The sequence below is a fragment of the Zootoca vivipara genome, chromosome 4, assembly GCF_963506605.1.
Source record: "Zootoca vivipara chromosome 4, rZooViv1.1, whole genome shotgun sequence".
NCBI lineage: Eukaryota > Metazoa > Chordata > Lepidosauria > Squamata > Lacertidae > Zootoca > Zootoca vivipara.
This window is the reverse complement of record NC_083279.1, coordinates 42,965,991-42,987,487: the sequence shown is the minus strand read 5'-3', so window position 1 is coordinate 42,987,487 and position 21,497 is coordinate 42,965,991. Positions and strand designations below refer to the sequence as shown.

At 39.8% G+C, this 21,497-nt stretch overlaps 1 protein-coding gene across 11 annotated transcripts in view; it reads left to right on the top strand.

Annotated features, from left to right (window-relative positions):
* DMD (dystrophin) overlaps positions 1-21,497 on the top strand; it is a 1,020,507-nt gene that overhangs the window by 664,316 nt on the left and 334,694 nt on the right. For all 11 annotated transcript variants that reach the window (XM_035114377.2, XM_035114375.2, XM_035114388.2 and 8 more), the window contains 3 exons: positions 3,997-4,172; positions 15,813-15,960; positions 20,510-20,659. In XM_035114377.2, coding sequence (XP_034970268.2) covers positions 3,997-4,172; positions 15,813-15,960; positions 20,510-20,659 — 474 coding nt within the window. The remainder of the gene's footprint in view (positions 1-3,996; positions 4,173-15,812; positions 15,961-20,509; positions 20,660-21,497) is intronic.

Genomic DNA, 21,497 nt, shown 5'->3' with positions numbered 1-21,497 from the left:
AAGCAATGTCTGGATAAATCACCTAAATCCTGTAATCCGAATGTTCTGTGCAACTGAATGCATAATGTGCTTCTTCTTTTTCAAAATTCAATATAAAGCACTTCTTTAGTAAGAGAATACTAGTTTGGATTCCCCTTACAAATATTTATGTGAAAAGAAACCCACAAATATACCAGTGAACCGCAACATCTCACTGTGATGAAAAGTAATTTAAACGTTTAAAGTTCAGCCTTTGTCAAACAAAGAAGAAAAAAAGTAATGTTGATTAAATAGTTTGGGCAGGCATCCAATTTCACTATTCTTTTCTAAAACAAAAAACAAAAAGGTACAGTCCCACTCATTTTTCAATTGCAAGCTCTAATTTGCTACTGTCTTCTAATTCCTCAGACTATAGAGTTTGTGCCAAGAGTACTAAACCTGAAAAAGGTGTAGTATAACATAGTTTAAATCCCATAAACATGACTGCTGTTGCCATAAGATTCAATTTTGCTTTCTATGATTTTTAAAATGGACATGAAACCCCATATCTGGAGAATTGTGCTATGTGCCTTCATTATACGCTATGTGGATGACACTCAACTCTATGTCCTTTGGGCATCCACAATTCCCAGGTAAAGTGCCTGGAAGGATGGTGTTGGTTCTACTCCAGGAACTAGATTAAGCAGATTATCTAGCTCACAGTAGGAAACATCTGGCCTGCTGAGCTAAGTAGTCTGCCATCCCTCCTCTGCCATCCTCCTCTGACCAGGCCATTTTGGCCAAGCAAAACCATACCCATTTACTCTACTCCTGACATCAGAAAGTGCAGACATGGTGAGACAAAAAGGGGTCTGAAGCACTTTTGAGCACTGAAAATTAGGTTTCAAATGGCATGCGGGGCTCCATGCAAAGCCTGGTGTTCAGCTGATTGTAGGGTCTTCAAAGCATTACACGGAACTCTAGGCATTCCCCAGCAATAACCAATTGTCAGGGCTTTCAAAGAGCTGCCCACAGTGTGCTTGCACCCCGTGGTTTAATTTCAGGTAAAAACATTATGACATCAGGTGAGTGTCCCTGCTCACCTGTCAAACTTGGCCCAGGAATGGGGTGGGGGGTGGGGGGAGATAATAATTCAGCCCACTGTCCCAATCCAGTTTCTCGCCTTTGATCTAGAGCCTTTTCAGTTTGCATTCAGGGCTGGATTTGATACTGAGACAGTTTGGAGAGTCTGAAAGCTGACCTTTGAGAGGATAGAATCAGGGGAAGACTTGCAACCCTATTAATTCCCCAACTTCATCCAGTGGTGTGCATTGAAAGGGAAAAAAATAATAATTGAAGTTTTAGTACTATTTTCATTGAGACTGTAACCACAGATTTACGGGACTATGAATCTGCATTAACCGAGCTTATCATGTATGCTTCCAATGTTATCTCTATGTTTAAAATAAATTGTCATGTGTATATAGGAGTCGTTTACTTATGATTTCCACCCTATCCTTTTCTGTACCGGAGACAGTGGCATTTAAAACCTTTGTTTCATATTGTTTTAATATAGTTGTCACTATTGCCACTACTTCACCATTCCTTATGCTTTAGTGAACTGGCTCTTTCAGAGGCAGCATTTTTTGACAGGATACACTGCTTTCTGAAGTGTCAATTCAGCAAGGCAAAGGACTAATGAACTAACATCAGCAAAGGGGGAACTGCAGTGAAGATATTTTTAAAACTGCAAACTCTTTTGAAGACGAAGTAAGAAAGACATCGAGGCAATTGCAGGACTCTTGCCCCTTACTGTTATAAGCAAATAAGAGGAAGAGGAAGAGGAAGAGGAAGAGGAAGAGGAAGAGGAAGAGGAAGAAGAAGAAGAAGAAGAAGAAGAAGAAGAAGAAGAAGAAGAAGAAGAGACAGACAGACAGACAGACAGACAGACAGACAGACAGACAGACAGACAGACAGACTACTTCCAAGCACAATGGCAAATGTTGGAGGCTCCCATGTTTTAAATCAAAATGTAGTTACAGGTATATGAAGAATTTTGAAAGCTGCTGTAGCATACAAGCTAGGAGATTAAGCTACAAATCAGGAAGTTTTTTGTTTGAAACTTGCCTCTGCCATGGGCTCATTGTGTGGCCTTAGACAAGCCATTTTCTCTTGGCCTCAGTTCTCTGATCTGTCAGGGTAGTTGTAGAGTGATTCTAACCATGTTTTTTTTCATAAGGAGACTTCTAAGCAATCTCGGCCAAGCTTGCATAGAATCCTCCATATCTTTGCGCCCATAGCCACCGGCGGAGGAAGATGAGTGCACGGGGAGCGCACCCCCCCCGGCATGATCCCGGTGGGGTTCCATCGTGGCTGCCCCCCAACCTGCCCCTGCAGGCAGTGTGCGTCACCCCCAGAACGCGTGCCACACCCCTGCAGCACCACGCCACGCCCCAGGATGTGCACCACACTCCTGTGGGTGACACCACCCACCCCTGCCTGCTCTCCGCCACCCGGTGCCGGAGCATGAAGCTCCGCCACTGCCCATAGCACAAAAGGACCTTGGGAGTGGGGCTTGAATGTGTAGTTCAAGTGCCCTTTTCAGAGATTCACAGAGAATGCCTAAAGAGAGCTAAAAGTTTTACTATTTCTTCTAAAGCTTGCTTATACATTTACTTTGTGATGTGCAATCTGAATTTATGCCCAAATCAGTTAATGTCGTGCAGCATTTAAATTGTAAGTTTTATTCACTTGTTAACAATATTTATCTTGACTTTTTTTAAAAAAAAATCTGAGGCAGGTTTCATACAGTGCTACCTCGGGTTGCGTACCTGATTTGTTCCGGGCTGCAGTTCGTAACCCAAAAAGTATGTCACCCGAACAAGCACAAAAGCGTGCTGCGCAGACCGCATAAACCACTTTTGCGCATGCGCAAACCGCGCACGCGGCGAAAAATACTTCCGGGTTTGCGGAGTACGCAACCCAAAAGTACGTAACCCGAAACAAACATAACCCGAGGTATGACTGTAATTTGAAAACAAAGTGACAACAGTAAAAGCAACAACAATAACAACAATATTATTATCATAGTGTCATATATTCTGTTTAATAAAAAAGTAAACAATCATGTATAATTATCTGGAAATTACTGTTTCAGTTGGTTCAGTAATTAAGCCCAATAAGTAAGTTTTGTATTATTTCATTCTGGAATCACCAAAGATTACCTTTGATGGAAGGGGAGGGAAATGAACGGATGGCAGCTAGACATGATGGAGGCTATGTTCTGCCTCCACAAACCATTGCTGGAAACAGCAGGAAGGGAGAGTGGACCTGTGCTCAGGTTCTGCTTTCCCATCTGCATCTGGTTGGCCACTGTAAGAACAGGATGCTGAACAGATGGGCCCTTGGCCTAAGCCGGCAGGCTCTTCTTACATTGTTTTCTGACAAAACAATACAATTCATAGAAACACAATTCATACAGATACATTTAAAATAAATAACAACAACTAAAAGTGATTGTCCACTAATAATAATTAATAAACAAAATAAGGTCATAAAAGGGACCATGTACACCCCCATTAAATCCAAATGTGTGGTTTTTTTTATTAAAAAGCTTATTTTATATTACTATATCATGAACCCTTTTCTATCTGGTCAGCTTTCTCTGTTTTTAAAATCAGTTTAATATTCTGCCACATGATGTTATTGTATTCGTCGTTTCACTTAGGCTTCATTAAGATATGGCATACTTGCACAGTTAATCCAGAAATAGCCCCACACTTTACAAGTGCTTTAATCTCACAAACTGGCCCATATATAAGTGATCTTTTTTATACCCCAATTTTTCAGTCTAGATGTTCATTTTTATAACATGCAGGTGCTGCACAGTGTATTCAGGTAAGCATCCTTTAAACATGATATTAGATGCACAGGGCATTTATATAAGCAGGTTTTTCTCTACCATGCTGGCATTTGGCATAGCACATTTTGATCTGGTCATTGCACTCCATTTTTATCAGATTATTTGGTTTTTTGCAGGACCTCCAGGATGGCATTGGGAGACAGCAAGCTGTTGTCAGAACATTGAACATAGCTGGGGAGGAAATTATTGAGCAGTCATCAATAGCCGATGCCAGTGTATTGAAGGGGAAACTGGGAAGCCTGAATTATCGGTGGAAGGAACTCTGCAAACAACTGGCAGAGAAAAAAAAGAGGTGGGCTAACATAGCAAGTAAATGTTATTTTTGATATTTCAAGCTGAGTTCTAATAAATAAATCACAACAAATTACAAATTATTTTGTAAGAGTTTAAGGAATTTCCTTAGTAATTGTGTTATGTAAATATGTCAAATCCTTTTTTTTAAAAAAAAGCTCGTGAACGATCAACATATCTATAGCTTCCCATTATCTGTGGTTTTTTTGTTAATAATCATAAAATACTGCCACTACCGAATTACATTATTATTTTAGTGCTTTGTTTTTGCATTTATTTATTTTGGAAAAATATATAAATAAAGCAAGCACTGGATTTTGTTTCAGCTTTTTCTAAATATTTAGCAAAATCTGCAAGTGTACACTTGAAAATATAGGGTCAAAATGTGAAATTTTATATTTGTAAGGTTGGATACAGACTAAGTTAGTTGAACTTCATTCCAACTGAAGTGTCTTAAGTTAACCCACCACTAACTTGTCCCATTTATTTCAGTGGGACCTAACTGCAGTTTAACTAACGTAGGCTGCAGTCCTATACCACCTTCTGTGAGTAGGTCCCACTGAACTCACTGGGATTTACTTCTGAGTAATCATGTATGGGATTGTGCTTTTAGTCTGAATTTAACCTGATTTGATTGGAATACACCAGTCTGCATGTGACTAAAGCACATATGCTTACTAGAGAGTAAACAACACTAAACAAGGTGGCTTACTTCCAAGTAAACATGCTTAGGAATATAGAGTTTAATTAAACAAGCAAAACCTGCTCATGATCCAAGGCTGCACTGCTTTGCATGCTGAGTTGGCTGTCAGCACCAGTGAACTCAGTTGAATTTACTTTTGTGTAACTGGAAGTATAGGCCTACAATTGGGTTAAAAATAACTTACACCTAATTTATAAAACTGTCCTATTACTATTGCCGGTACATTCGAGTGTGTGTCAAAACTATATTGATCATTGTTTCTTAGCAACCCATTCAGGATGTTTCAAATGAAAATACAGAAAAGTGGGCAATTTCTCTTTAAAAAGCAACAACAAAAGACACTATCCTGTTTCAGTTGAATTGACATAGCACAAAGAAGAAGCAGAATAAAATGATTTTAATAGAAGTAACGTTTTTGGCTTAAATTTACTTGATATTACTACTTGATAGCACAAGGAGTTGCTCTGGAAATCTGGTTAGATATTTTGTCAAGAAATTACTGTGATTCATAGAGAATTTTGTTGTTGTTCTGAAAGGTTGAAGTATAATTGCTGCTAGCTTACAAGAGAAAATAAGGTGTCTATCAAGAATTTTGCAGGTGCGGTTTCACCCCTCCACCCCAACAAGAGATGTCAAAGGACAAAATACAGCATACTGTTCAGCTCTTTATTTTTACAATAGCAATGCTCCTTTAAATTTATAAGTTTGCCTGAACTGCACAGATGTTCATGTGAACAGGAAAATGTGGAAGGTTATTGTTGAATTAAATTTCTTTGGAATGTGTAAGATACTGAATGTGCCAGAGGTAAGCTGCAGCAGTAGGGTGCTAAATGGATGTTTCTGCCACACCTTCACATAATTGATACTAATGTTTCACATGCAGCAGTACTTGAGAGATTATTTCTCATATACTGTACTGTACTTTCCCGTGTATAAGATGAGGTGTTGTTGTTTTTTAATGTAAAATAACTGTCAGGGGTCCTTTACCTTTTTAATGTTCAAAAACGCGCCTTGTCTTATACATGGATAGTGAATGGGGTGGACGGGTGATTGGCTGCAGCCACAAGCAGGAGCTTGTCATCAACGATTTGGTGGGTGATGGTTGGCTGCTAGAAGGGCTTCTTTGGATTCCCTGGTGCTGCTCTAATTGGGTTGGTGATTGGTTTCTGCAGCAAGGATTGCTGTGGATTGGCTATCGCTACCGCAATTGGTGGCTGCTGTTCTGGGACACATGTGATTGTCAGCAGACAGCTTTTCTCAGGTGGGTCTGTGATTTTGATGTGGGGAATGGTCTGTTGCCAATTGGCTCTGACTATTGGAAGTGGGCGGCTCAACAACTCTGGGCAATCCTCCCCAAAAAGCTCAACAACTCTGAGCCATCTCTCCCCATTTTCTTAAATTTGAGTCCTCCAAAACAACAACAACAACAACAACAACAACAACAACTTATTTACACCCTGCCCATCTGGCTGGGTTTCTCCAGCCACTCTGGGCGGCTTCCAACAGAAAAATAAAACACAGTAATCTATTAAACATTAAAAGCCTCCCTAAACAGGGCTGCCTTCAGGTGTCTTCTAAAAATCTGGTAGCTGTTTTTCTCTTTGACATCTGATGTGAGGGCGTTCCACAGGGCGGGCGCCACTACCGAGAAGGCCCTCTGCCTGGTTCCCTGCAACTTGGCCTCTTGCAACTGCCAGAAGGCCCTCGGTACTGGACCTCAGTGTCCGGGCAGAACGATGGGGGTGGAGATGCTCCTTCAGGTATACTTGACCGAGGCCATTTAGGGCAACTTATACATGGGGGCATCTTATAGATGGAAAAGTATGGTACTTACAGACATTTACACCTTTTTCAGATAGGGAGGGCACCTTAAAAGGTAACATATTTATTATGGCATAAGCTGAAATATACTAGACTAAGCATATAAATATTTATGCATTAGTTCTGCTGAATGGCATGGGAAACTTGGTTGTTTTTGCTGCAACAGACAAACAATGTGTTATTTTTAAAGATGTACACCAAGCATGAAGAACCTCTGGCCCACAGGCTAAATTTAGCCTGCCAGAAGTCTTAATTTAGTCCATAAGCCATGCCTACCTGCTTCACACCTGACATCCTATGACTACAGCTACAAAAGAGCATCCAGGATCCTTAAAGTGCCCTTCCAATTATTCATTGGCAAGCAAGGCTTGCAACTGGAACCTTTTCAATTTGGAACCAGATGCAAGCCCTGCTTAAATTGGCTCCACTAAGGAGTTCCCTAGCAGAGCTCCCAAGTGGAGCAAATCCCTGTGGATTAAATTTAATTTCAATGCTAAATGCAAGATCCGCTTTTAGTAGGAACTTGGCAGCCCCAGTTTAGATTCAATGCATGGCTGCAAAGATTATTCCTTTGGAGAATAATGACTCTACCCACTTGTTGAAAGTCGCCCACTGAGGGTAGACCAGTTATAGATACAGGCAGACAGACGAAAGGCAGATTAACTTTCCCCTTTCCCAACCCAACTGTACAGCAATCAAGCATTATTAAAGGATGGTTAGATGCAATGGAGAGTCGGGAGCAAAGATGCACTGTGGCAGAATTTTCTGTCTGGATCTGGTTTGCTTTGTTTTTGTGGGATGTATGGTTTCCAGGATTTAAAGGGAATGTGTGATAGAAGAAAAGGAACACAAAAGGAAAAGAATAAAACATTTCATAAAATGCAGGGTGTTTCTATGTGACAGAACATTTCTCACTAAGAATGGTTACTCCCCCCCCCCCCCACTCCAAAATAACACTGCTATGCAGTGCGGGAGAGTCATCAGCCTCTGAAGAAAAGTGAGAATTTAATGTATTTCTAAATTTATTTTAATAAGATTGCCCAGATGTAGCAGGAAAAGTTGCCACCCATGACATCAGTAGATACCAAGAGACCTGCAGAAACACATTCCATACAATATTCAAAAAAAAGTAGATGACCAAATGTGGAGAAGAAATTGCTTTTTTCCTAGTGATAAATCAACATGTCATGATGGTTTACAAAGTACAAAAGACATATCCCTGCCCTATGAAGTTTATATTCTAAAATTCAACTCAGAAGAGACAACAGAGGAAGGATAAGAAACTAGACACAATGTAATCAAGAGGATGAATGTTTGTGTGTTGAATAAACACAATTCCTCTGCAACAGATGCAATAACTGGAGGAAAGATCTGGACAAAAGATGCTCCAAGTCTTCTCCTTCTCTCCATTATATAATTCATCCCTAACCAATATTTTTTTCCTCACAAGAATGAGGGAGTTTCCCATCCTAAACTAGAGAGTTCAAAGAGTTTGGAGGTAGCTTGAGGAGACTTGTTGCACTTATTGATTGTTAACTTACCAGCTAAATCATTTGCTGCAGGGCTCTAGTTAACTTATAATTACAAATCAATAGCTGAAGAGAAAGCAGTACATTTTAAATACTGAGTATCAACTTTAGTAAATTACTTTTGCTTCCTGCCATAAAAACATATATTTATATCCTAGTAAATTCATTTAGTTACCAATTAATTTGGTCACATAACACTACTGAGTAAATATATGCATATAATTATACTATTTTGACAGTATTCCAGGGCCAAATGAGGAGCAATGACAGCAGACCTATTTGTTGAAACACAGGCCTTCCCTAGTTACACATGTTAGGGATTGCAACTTATTTGGGTCCACGGACATATTTGCAAACTAGATAAACTGCTGTGGGCACCACACATACGCTGAAATGAGCCCACACCACAAATGGCTACTATAGAATGAGTGAATGAATGAATCTTTATTTGCATCAGCCATCCACCATAGCAATAAAACAACAATACAATATACAAATAATAGAAATAAAAAGTCAATTATATAAAATACATTTTAGGGTTTTGAATCAATAGTCAAATAGTGGATCTTACTCTGATTGCCCCAGCTAAAAACCTTGCAACCTTTGCTGTCACCTGCTCACCTTGATCTGCCAAGAGAAAGAACACTGTGGCAGTGGTTGGGCGACCCGGAATGGACAATAAAAGAGGGGTGATAATCTTATTCCTCAAGTCTTTATAAAGAGTACAAGCCAGAAGGGCATGCACCACAGGGAAATAGGCGTTTTTTTGTGTGGAATCTGTTGGAATCGTCCCTCAAGTGCAGCCAAGGGCAATACATTCAATCTTGTGAGAGTAAAAGCACGTCTTTATTTTAGAATTGCTAGGTTATTCAGATAGGGTGCCAGAAAGTAGAAATGGGAAGGTGGAAAATAGTCATACCATGGGCAAAATTTACTTATTGTGGCCAATTTGTTCTGACGCCGTTAGATGCTGACAAATTAGACTGTTTGCTTTACTAAAACCCAAACCCAAAGTGAGTAGCTGTAGTGGCGATAAGAAGTTTTTGAAGGTGACTTGGAAACTACAAATAATCCAGAATGCGGCAGCTATACTGGTGACTGGGAGCAGCCGCCTTGACCACATAACACTGGTCTTGAAAGATCTACATTGGCTCCCAGTACATTTCCGAGCACAATTCAAAGTGTTGGTGCTGACCTTTAAAGCCCTAAATGGCTTCGGTCCAGTATACCTGAAGGAGCGTCTCCACCTCCATCATTCTGCCCGGACACTGAGGTCCAGCACAGAGGGCCTTCTGGCGGTTCCCTCGTTGCGAGAAGCCAAGTTGCAGGGAACTAAGCAGAGGGCCCTCTCGGTGGTGGCGCCTGCCCTGTGGAACGCCCTCCCAACAGATGTCAAAAAGGAAAACAACTACCAGACTTTTAGAAGACATCTGAAGGCAGCCCTGATCAGGGAGGCTTTTAATGTTTAATAGATTACTGTGTTTTATTTTCCTGTTGGAAGCCGCCCAGAGTGGCTGGAGAAACCCAGCCAGATGGGCGGGGTATAAATAATAAATTATTATTATTATTAATTATTATAGACTATTTTAGTCCAGGCGCTCTTGTGACAGTCTTGCAGCACTGGGGATATGAGACCGTGGGGATTTGAGTTTAGGCGAAGCCAGTAGTTAAGTGTCCTATGACAGATTCATAACCGAGGGAAGATTAGGCTCTAGGCGCAATGATGTGTTTGGGGCACATGGTGGTAGAGAAAAAAAATTGCCTTAAGAACCTTGATTGGACAGCTTCCGTAGATGTTCTTTGTCTAGCTGCTTGAGAATATAATATTCAAATTCAAAATGTTACTGTGGCGGAATAGTGCCTGATGATGATTCCGGTTCATCATGGGTTAACCTATCACTCCCATGATAGGCAGGTGTTCCCTGGGAGGCGGAGCTAGACGGCATTCTATGTGGAGGGGGAACAACCGTTGGAAGGCAGTTGGGGGTTGGCAGTTGGGAGTGGAGTGTTAGAGAGGGAGCAGGAGGTTAGGTTTGGGTGGATGGGAAGAAAGGTTATAATCAAGATGCAGGAGATGTATTAACAAGTCTGTATTATATGAAAAGAAGAGATGCACTTTTAAGAACCAGAGAAATCCATGTTTTCAAGTTAAATAATAAAGTTAAATGTGCCTAAACGTTCACTGACTCGGCAGTGTCTCAGTACCTTCAGAGGTGTGACTAAGAGGCGAGAACAAAGCTTTCCTGTGGAAGAGGAAACTGTTTGCTTTTTCTCCTGTCATACAAAGGGCTGGTTAGTGAAGCCAAAGGACCCACATAGTTGCCTAAGGGAGAGGCAAATTGTAGCAGTAGGGATCCATGGGAGGGAGACCCCACTGGTGGCAATAGGTTTCGAACGCAGAGCCCTGAGGTACCCTGGAGACAAGTCCAATTTGGGCACTGGAGGTTTACTCCCGTTTGTATAGAAGCACAGGGAGAACCTCTGTTGTTAAAGCAGTGAGGGGTGGGAAACTGGGAATCCCTTACAGTTACTATCTGCATTGTTGCCTTGTTTTGACCATCATGTCTGATTCTGATGTGTTCCCAGCATAAAAATTGGGTTTTGCATTACAGTTGAATAATTGCTCATAATTGCTGTTGTTTCAGAAATTCCATGTCAATTGTAGGAGACTTATCTGACACTAACCTTCACTATCATTTCTGATAACTGAAAGACTTTTGAAATTGAATAGGTTAAATGAATGTTGCTTGTCTATTAATATTACAGCTGGAAACAAAATGGCTTCATTTCTGGTTCCTTTTTAATCCGCTCTCTACACACATACTTACTTTACACCTTTGAAAACTCTTCAAGAATTAAAATGTAGTCTATTAACAAATTTGCTACATCTGGCAAGTTTCCATCTCCCTCCCTTTCTTCCCCCAGAGACAAAGTATGTCAGGTTTGTCGAGAGAACCAACTGCCACTGGCTGAAAGCCTGGGGACACGAATTCATTTAAACTTGTTATATTTGATTACCTTGCTGATCAGGTAATTACTCTTCCTAATAAATTGCAGAACTAAAAAGGCAAGGTTAAAAGTTACAGACACACATTAATGGCCACTAAAATCCCCATTCGAAAATAACTATTGATGTGTTTCTTAGAGCTGAGAGAATCCTAGAAAAAGAGTTCTGTTCTTTTCTTTCAAAGCAAGAGGGAACATTTTGTTTTTTGTTCTGGGCAAGTTCCTTATTTAGGTAGCATACTCTATTTACCTTGTCCTTGTATCTTGGAATACAGTGGAACCTCGGTTTATGAACACCTCGGTTTATGAATTTTCAGTTTATGAACGCAGCGGACCCATCTGGAACGGATTAATTCACTTTCCATTACTTTTAATGGGAAAGTTCGCTTCAGTTTATGAACGCTTCAGTTTATGAACAGACTTCCGGAACCAATTACACCCATGTTTCAGTTTATGAACACTTCAGTTTAAGTATTCCGCGGACCCGTCTGGAACGGATTAATCCACTTTCCATTACTTTCAATGGGAAAGTTCGCTTCAGTTTATGAACGCTTCAGTTTATGAACAGACTTCCGGAACCAATTGTGTTCATAAACCGAGGTACCACTGTATATGAATCCAAGAGGCATTCTCTAGCAGAGGCAATGGATTTAGTTTCAATCTAGGTCTAGGAAATATAAGCTGGCTCACCTCCCCCATAAGAAGTATAGTAGTTAAAAAGTGCCATCACCCAAGATCTGAGAGAGCATAATATCTGGGGCCTTATGGAAGAAATTCTTAATAATAGAAACTGACTTCTCAAGATGAATGCTAATTACTCCTTATTATGTAGTTCTTTAGAAACAATGATTGTGGCACCAAACCTAGGGGCCAAATTACACATTTTGGAAGGACTTCTTAGGATTTAACAAATGCTGAACGTGTGAGGTCAGATGTCAAGGAGTGGTAGGGCTCTGACTAGTGTGTGATGAAAGCAGAGGGGCTAGAGGAGAGGGGGCCAGCAATTTATGGAATTTGGTGCTACCCATGAGGCAGGGAAGGTAAGGGATGGTAAGGGTGCAAGCTGTCAGAAACGGAGGTGGGGCCAGAGGATGTGTTAGAAGCAAAGGGCTCAAACATGCTCAAGCAAGGGGCAGGCTAGTCAAATGCCCCCTGGCCCCTGCCCCACTGTTTTCTAGAACCAGGAGGGGCTTGAAGAGGGAAGCACAGCGATGACTTCTGTGCAGAAGTCTCAGGTTGCGTGGATGCACTCCATCAGGTGAGTGTACATAAGCCCAGGGGCAGGGTGTGTGGTCCCACTGATGCTTCCAGCACGAACCTAGAAAAGTTAATGCCAGCTATGTAGACACTAGAAGATAGATAGATAGATAGATAGATAGAGAGAGAGAGAGAGAGAGAGAGAGAGAGAGAGAGATATGAGAGAGAGAGAGACAGAGAGAATATCTAGTGCACCTTAGGAGCTTCTGTAAGTGTGTGCTTTTGCCAATAAAGAATTAATAGCTTGCTGTTTGCCTTCGTTCTCTGGGTGTGTGCAGGACAGCCTAGTAGCCTTGCGCCCAATTTCCACATAGTTGCTGGCCATGTTCTCTGGCAAACCACATCAATTGCTATTTCTTGAGATTAGGAACTCTGTGTAGCCCTATATGTGTACAGGCCTAGGTTATTTGTCCTTAATGTTGAATGCTTGGTTGCAGGGGGATGGCCTGTGCTCTTGTTGGGAAGGGAGGGACATTGTCAGGGGCTGCACTTCCAACAATGCCTGATGCATTTATTTGAATGCTTAGGAGAAACAGAGAGCAGATCAACCAAAAGGGCCTGAGGTCAGCAATCTGTTGTTGCACTTGAAGGTGGCCATAAGTTTCCAGGAAAAGAATAAGAGCAATAGTTGTAACTTTAATACATGCAATCAGCAGGGAGTAATCCTGCTGCTTCTCCTTGACCTCTCAGTGGGTTTCTATGAAATGTTCTCCCCTCTAGAGTGCAGTTGGATGCTGTCTTACTTTCTTTTCAGAACCAACTTGAAAAAAACTATTTATTTGCCCAGGCATTTATGGGATGTTGATTAAGTTGATTGGTGCCCAGGATGGAACTGCCTATAGCATAGAATGGTGTTTCGATATGTGATTTATCAATAACATTTTAACTATTTTTATGTGCTTTTATTTAGAAGTATTTGTATGTTTTGTTTTATATTGGAGCCCAGCCTGGGGCAGGTAACAATGAAAGGTGTCTTAAAATATTTCTAATAAAATAATAACATAATTGTGATACATGTTGTTAAAACTGGCTAATGGTTTTTGTAGAAATATAATGGTCAGGAGTGGGTTTGATACCTTCCAACTGCAATATGTTTTTTGTGTGTTTGTGTATACATTTGACTGTATAGCACAGAAGCATAATCTTTTCTTCTTCTTTTTTTTGCATTTACTTCTAAAGTTATATGTGAATTCCTTGCTGTGCTCACTGTTATTCCACTTACTGAAAATTTATTAGGAGTATTTGTAATGCAAGCAGCCACTCATCCAATATTTCAAACAGAAGCCACAGCTTGTTCTTGGGCAAATGTATTGAAATGACTCTTGAAATAAAATATCTAGCACTTAATTGCAGATGGAGAATTTTAAATGCACCATTTATTACTGTTACTACCACATGTTGGAATAAATCCTAGCAAATCATTAAACCTGTAGGTAAACAAAGATATAGCACTTGAGATCTTGAATGCTTGAGTAAAACATTTTTAAACATTGCTGTCAAGATGATAACCTTAGAAGCACAACATTGCTTTAATGCTTTAAAGTATTCCACTCCTTTGTAATAATATTTTTCTTCTAGAAATGGGTACTTTGCACCTAACATGTGATTAATGTCCCCTTAATTCTGTGGCATGCCACTTCTAAATATTTGCTGCAGCTTATCTCAGTGTGATTTACTGTGTGCATAGTAAAGCTGTCTTTTCCTATAAAACTTAAGAAGAGCCCTGCTGGATCTGGCCAGTGGCCCCTCTAGCCCAGCATGCTGTTCTCATAGTGGCCAACCAGATGCCTATGAAAGCTGTGCAAGCAGAACCTGAGAACAAATGTATTTTCCCCACTTGGGATTCCTAGCAACTGATATACAGAAGTGTGCTGTCTCTGACAGTGGAAACAGAACATAGCCATCGTGGTTTTACAGCCATTGTTAGCCTTATCCTCCATGAATTTGTCTAACCCTCTTTTAAAGCCACCCAAGTTGACATCCATCACTACCCTCCTGCAGCAGTGAATTCCATAGTTTAACTTCATACTGTGTGAAGAAGCACTTCATTTTGTTTGTCTTGAATCTTCCAACATTCAGTTCTAGTGTTATGAGAGATGGAGAAGCACTTTTCTTGATCCACTTTATCCACTCCATTCATAGTCACACCTCAACACAGTTCCCTCTTACCTAGCTTGCCTCTTTTTCTAAATGGAAATGACCCAAATGTAAACTTTCCCCATACAGTTGTTCAACCCCTTGATTATTTCAGTGCTAGAATCGGAATTATACTATCAATACTTGTTCTTGTTTTTTAGTATTCAACGTGGTTCATATACAATAGTTACCAGGTGTGCAGGTAGGAGCTCATCTTAGAGCCTATTTGTATGGCAGTGATGGTCAGGAAGGAACAATATACATCATCACCATTGTGTCATCTCAGTGCTGTTCAAAAGAGCTTCAGGGCTAGTGTAATCTCCCTCTACCCCACACATTCTTGGGGTACGTTGGGTGAACTGCAGGGCTTTGGATCCTGCAAATCCACAACTTCTCCTGGCATACACTTCCTTTTTTGTCTTTTACAGCACTGGAGTATTTAAAAAAAAGGAGAAGCACCAACTTTATACCTTTCTGCAGTTGCAGATAGGAGTTTGGCTCTCCATCTCTGAAAACAGATTTCACTCTCCATCCTCAGAGAAGGGATCTGAAAAACCACATAGCACCTGGAACACCCTCCAGAGACCGCAGGATTGTGCCCTAAATAGATGATAAGCTATTGGTATTTAATAGATCTATGCAAAATGTATGCATCTATTTCTCCTTTTAACTGCAGTTCTCATCATGAAATTCTCAGTGTTTCTCTGGTTTAAAAATGGTGATGCTGGTCTAGAAGTTTTTAAATTTAAACATGTTTATGTAAAATAAAAATACTAATAGGTATAGTTTTAACAGCAGAATTAGCTTGACAAAGAAATCAATACAAGCTCTCAAATCAATGACGTGAATTCTTCAAAGTGTTGCCAATTACCAATAAACTTTAACATCTTTCAGGTACAAGTTCAGGAGTGACAGTTTTGAGCGCTATGAACCAATTGCTGATTTATTTATTTATTGAAATCTATTATAAAAAATGAAACTCCACCTAAATTTCGAAGTGATCAAAACTAGGGCTTCAGTTAATGTATGTTTCAGTGAACAATGTTTTCATGTGTCTTTAATGAAGTAATTTATAAATTTATCTGTTACATTTCCATTTAGTGCTACTACTGTATGCTGGGTAGGGTTAATAATCAATATATTTGGAACCACCTTGTTAATGTTGTTATTTTTTCTCTTATTACCACAGGCTAGAAGAAGAACAGAATCTTCTGACAGAATTGCAATATAATTTAAATAAGTTTTATTTATGGTTAGACGAAGCAAGTAGTGTTGCTGGCATTCCTGTTGAACCAGGAAATGAATACCAGTTAAAGGACACTCTTCAGAAAGTAAAGGTATGATAAAAGCCTGTCCATTTTTATATCATTTACTGCCTTTGTCTCCTTCCACTCTCCCCACACCCCAAATTAAAAAGGAGTAAACATCTTGGTTTTCCAAGTGTTTCAAATACATTTTCTATGCAAATTGCAGTCCTAAATCAAGTTAGAATCTATAGTTGAGGCCTCAGCATTAATGGCCATAAGGAGGCGTCACAAAAACCACACAGCTAGATACATTTTACTATTCAGTGTCATGCTTTAAAAAATATCCATATTGAATGAGTATTGAATATTTTAAGTGAACTAAAGCCCATCAAATTGGTGTCCACTGACAGATTAGCAAAAAATGACTAGGAAATAATGAAATGTGCTTCATTTTGAGACAGCCCCCACCCCAAATGCAAATTCAAGTAGGCAAGTATAAAAAGGAATATATTCAAACCATGCCTTCCTAATATAAGGTTATTTATCATATGTATAAAAGTAAATGGAAATAATTTTGCACAAACATTTGGAAGGCTTATATTATAGGTCATTTCATGTATGTTTTTCACTCTTTGTACTATAGATTGCTTTGCTCATAGTGCTTTCCATCAGAGTAACGTGGTACACCATTCAATATTGTACAAAGTCTAATGTCTCAGCTCTGATTTAGACATAACACAAAACACAAATAAAATGCTTTCCCCTCTAAATATCCAATGCAATCTGATCTAATTTCAATATGCTTGCCCAAGTGTGTCAGACCATAGGCATACAATTTTAGTGTATTTGTATTGCCTGCTGCACTGTCAACATTGTACTTTTTTTTCTTTTTGCTGTGTTGGTATATTTAGTTTTTTAAAGGGTAAGGTACAAATATATAAAACAACCCTGCCTTCTTGTTAGGATCTTAGTCAGAAGTGTTGCCGCCTCACATCGCATCACTATCAGAGTCGTCATTGGCAAGATAGATGGTCCATTGAGACCGAGCTCTTTTGGTAGGAGCGCCGAGGTTCTTAAACTCACTCTCACTGAAGGTTTATATGCATACATACATACTTTTATTTGTATGCCGCCTTTCCACCGTTCAAACCATACTCACATCAGCTTACAACATGAAAAAATACACAATTGCAACATTATAAAAATAATCATAAACAATAAATAAAACATCAAAAAACCATAACCAAACTGTACAATTTCCACATAAATCACAAATCTAAAATAAAGATATAGAAAACCAACAGCAACAACCCCCCCCCAACACCCCAGCCCAAGGGTAACCTCAGCTTTTGTAGCTGGAGTCAGTCAGGGCCCCACCTTCTTAGGCCACATGGGAAAAGGTCTGCAAGGCAGGGGACAGGTCTTCCAAGACTCACAGCCAAAATAGTTAGTCCCTGTGCTACAGAACCTTTATTGAAACATTAAGGTAGTTGTATTTCATTGGGCCCTAGTGAGACCTGTGATTGGCCTCTCTAGTATTTTTAACATACATGGTGGAGTGGTTCGGCTGCTATGTATGTTCTCAGCAGAAAAAGTGGCCTATAAAAACTGACATAAATACAACTTTTGGCACTGCACTCCTTTTGCACTTCTAGGAAACACATAACAACAACAACAACAACAACAACAACAACAACAACAACAACAACAACAACACTTTTATTTATACCACTCTCATCTGGCTGGGTTTCCCCAGCCACTCTGGGTGGCTTTCAGCACATACAAAAACATGCTAAAATGTCAAACATTGATGATAATGATCTACAAAAAGGTCAAAATAACTTTAAAATAAACAACTTACATCAAATAAAGCAATATTCAATAATCCATTAGAATATAATAGTAAAACAATTATTTCTCAATTAGCTGCATGAGTGCCTCCATTTCCAGCCAAAAAAATCACATGGACAGTATCAAATAAAATAGCTCCATAGTTGTAAGGAATATACAAAGATGAAGGGGCTTGGGGGGGGACCAGTTTAGTGTTATTGTTTAATGTTTTTAATTCTAGTTTTGTATTTTATAATCTTTATAACTTCAGAATTCATATCCAAGTGCAAGAATTAACTTCCAGAAACACTGATGCTTTAGAATTCAATCTTCTACTTTAATTATTTGTTAAAGCACAATCTTACAATATCTACTCAGAAGTTAGTGGTTATAGTATTGCAACTTCAGTGCATAGCTGCCAAGTTATCCCTTTTTTAAGGGATTTTCCCTTATGCTGAATAGGCTTCCTCGCGAGAAAAGGGAAAACTTGGCAGCTATGCTTCAGTGTATAATCCTATGCCCACTTATCTGGGAGTAACCATCATTACACAGAGTTGGCATTACCTCTGATTTAGCATGTATAAAAGTGTGCTGTTAGTTATCCTAGGAAAAGTTTTTCATTGGGGAACAAATTCATTAGCTTGATCATAACTTTAAAACATCTGATTCTTGCCAATCCTTAATGCTGCAAAACACTCTAGAAATTATTGAGCTCTGATTAAAGTGGTTTGAAAAAGGGCAGAAACACTTGTCTATATGGGGGAACTTAAGAAAAAAAAGGAAGTATTTCTCTGTCATGTGTAGGACCTGTCAAACTATAACCAAGGAAGCGGGTTATATCTGTGAAATGTTCTTGTTCTGACTCCTTCTTAAACTGAGGATTCTCAAGATGTGCTGAGATGAGGCAGCAAAGAGGAAATGATCATGGCAGAACTGTGCTATGCTTATTGCCCTCTGTCTCATCTTAGGGAAATTTGATAAAGTACTATGAGCATTGAAATTGTCAATCTAAATATGTCACTGCCAGTGCCAGTGTCCACAAAACTGCAATGCTCTTGCTGAAACCTGAAACCTGTACATTTGAGTATGGATGGTTTCTCTCCCTCCCCGCCCCCATTCTTAAAGTGTAACAGCCCAATATAGTTAGGTCACATCTGATTGCACATCCCACTGAAAATAATACAGCGTGGTTGGACAACATGCACATACATGCACATGAAAGTTATGCCCACTGTTTCTGATTGAGCAAGTGATGTGTGTACAGAAGCCTTCTTCTTCGCATGAATCTCTTGCTCTCGATTGGATTTTCTGTGATTAGGATAGAACAAGAGATATGTGTATACATTCCATGCCTTCAAAATAAAATATTTCCACTGCATGTTTATATGAAGGGTGTATGTGAAGGATGATGATTTGTGAAACTTTGTGTAAAATTAGCCTATATACCAATCTTGACACAAGTCCCATGTTTGCCCTTATATATGGTAGCTAAAACTACAGCACCTACACACAACAGAGAAGTAATAGTAGACTAGGAATAACCCTGCAGAAGGCAGAAGTACAATAAATCTGCATGGAGAAAAATCTAATAATTGGAGGAAGGAATCCCCAAACAGATCCATAATAAATTAATGTCACAGAATGTTTAAAGAAAATAAGTGTACAGTCATACCTCGACAACTGAACGCTTCGACTTCTGAAGTCGACAACCCCCGGAAGTCTTTTCTCCGCGCGCAACCGGCGTGCGCGTTCTGCGCCTGCACAGAAGTGCGAAATCGCGCTTTGCGGATGCACCAAAGTAGCACTTCGAGAACCGAAAACCTTGACTTACGAAGAAGGCCGCGGAACGGATCGTCTTCGTAAGTCGAGGTACCATTCTATACAGGTATTCAGGTACAGATGAAAGAGTTACACATATCACTGGGAGGTTACAGATTTCTATGAGGTTTCTATTGAATCTCATCACAGCTATGGTGAAGCTGTATAACAAAGTGCAATGCTAATTTTTGATGTTTAGCTTTATATGCACAAGCTAGCATATGACTTCCAGTATGACTGTCAGTTAAGAGATAAGAAGCTTTTGCTTCTGCTTTTAAGCAATCCAGTGTTCCTTCTGATGTCTAGAATTGGGTAAACTCTGGTTAGCATAAATTATGGTGGTTCAAACAAGTCAGAATCAAACCAGAATTTATCATCTTGGTTTATTTTCAAACCACAGTTTAAACAGAGTTTCCTGAGTTTGGCAGTAACAGGAAACTGGTTGGTTTAAAAGTGGAAACTTGGGATATGTTCCTCACAGTCACACTAGAGAAGAGAGTGCAGGGGAAGCATGTGAGCCTCGGGTTTGTGTGCATATCACTAAGCCATAGTTTATGGTTATATATATAGACTGGGCCAATATATATACCTACATGAAAGGAAATCATTACAGTTAACCCTATTTTTTATTATTATTATTTTGGGCCTGTGAAACACCAAGTGACTAAATTCTGAGCAATATTATGAATTAGTACTTGACCTTTTTATTCTCCTGAGCTTTTAATATTTTATTTTGTTCCTCTATGGCTTTGCCATTTTGGTGAGCAGCTGTGTTGCGGGGGTGGGAATCATTCTAATGCAAAAGAAGGACTGCTATCCATCGCCTTTTCCTGAGGCACATGAACCTAGAACAAAAGCTGTGGATACATTGTGCTGAATTGAGCTCTTGAGTCTACTTACTTCAGCTGATAAACTAATCAATAGAGGTGAAGATAAGGGAGTTGAAAATTCTACAACAGTTCATTTTAAATGTTGCATTTGTCTGTTCCAGTTAAGAGTGGAAGAACTGCCTCCACACAAGGGAATACTGAAACGATTAACTGAAGCTGGAGGAAAAGCACTTGGTAGTGCATCCCTGAGCCCTGAAGTAAAACATAAGCTTGACACTAGACTCAAGGAGGCTAACCATCGCTGGATAAAGGTTAGGCATATTAACAGTTGTGTTGCAGGATGTATCTGTAATCTGTTGCAGGTGTTTCCAGTGTTTTTCAGCAGTCCCGTCCCCCCTTCTCTCAGCATGCAACTCAGATTTATCTGTACTGTTTCATTTACTAAAGAAATAAGCATCATAGCTGTCAAGTTCTCCCTTTTTTAAGGGAAATTCCCTTATGCTGAATAGGCTTCCTCGAGAGAAAAGGGAAAACTTGACAGCTATGATAAGCATGCCTGTAATGACAACTTGAGGAGAGTCAAACTTTCCTACTCCTTCACTGGGGAGTCATGCCACTACCATATGTGGACTGTAGTGTAGACTTATTTCTTCAAGTTGTCTTTCTGCAGCACCTGTTATTTGCTTCACACTTTAGGTTCAATTCATACCATGGTGCAGGGGTGGGACAGAATCCTGCTAAGGAACAGATGATTGCTATTATGTCTTCATATGTAAAACTACAGAATTCAAAGAGAGTGCACTTTCTCCCCCCCCCCCCATATCTGTACATGAAATAGTTTTCTTGATACCTTTTCTAATATTTCTATATTGACATGATGGCACCTATAGTTTTAGCAGTGAAGTACAGTGGTACCTCAGGTTACAGACGTTTCAGGTTACAGACTCCACTAATCCAGAAATAGTACCTCGGGTTAAGAAGTTTGCTTCAGGATGAGAACAGAAATCGCACGGCGGCAGCGGGAAGCTAAAGTGGTACCTCAGGTTAAGAACAGTTTCAGGTTAAGAACAGACCTCCAGAACGAATTACGTTCTTAACCCGAGGTACCACTGTAATGTGCCTGAGTTTAGTGGCTCTGTACTTCCTTAG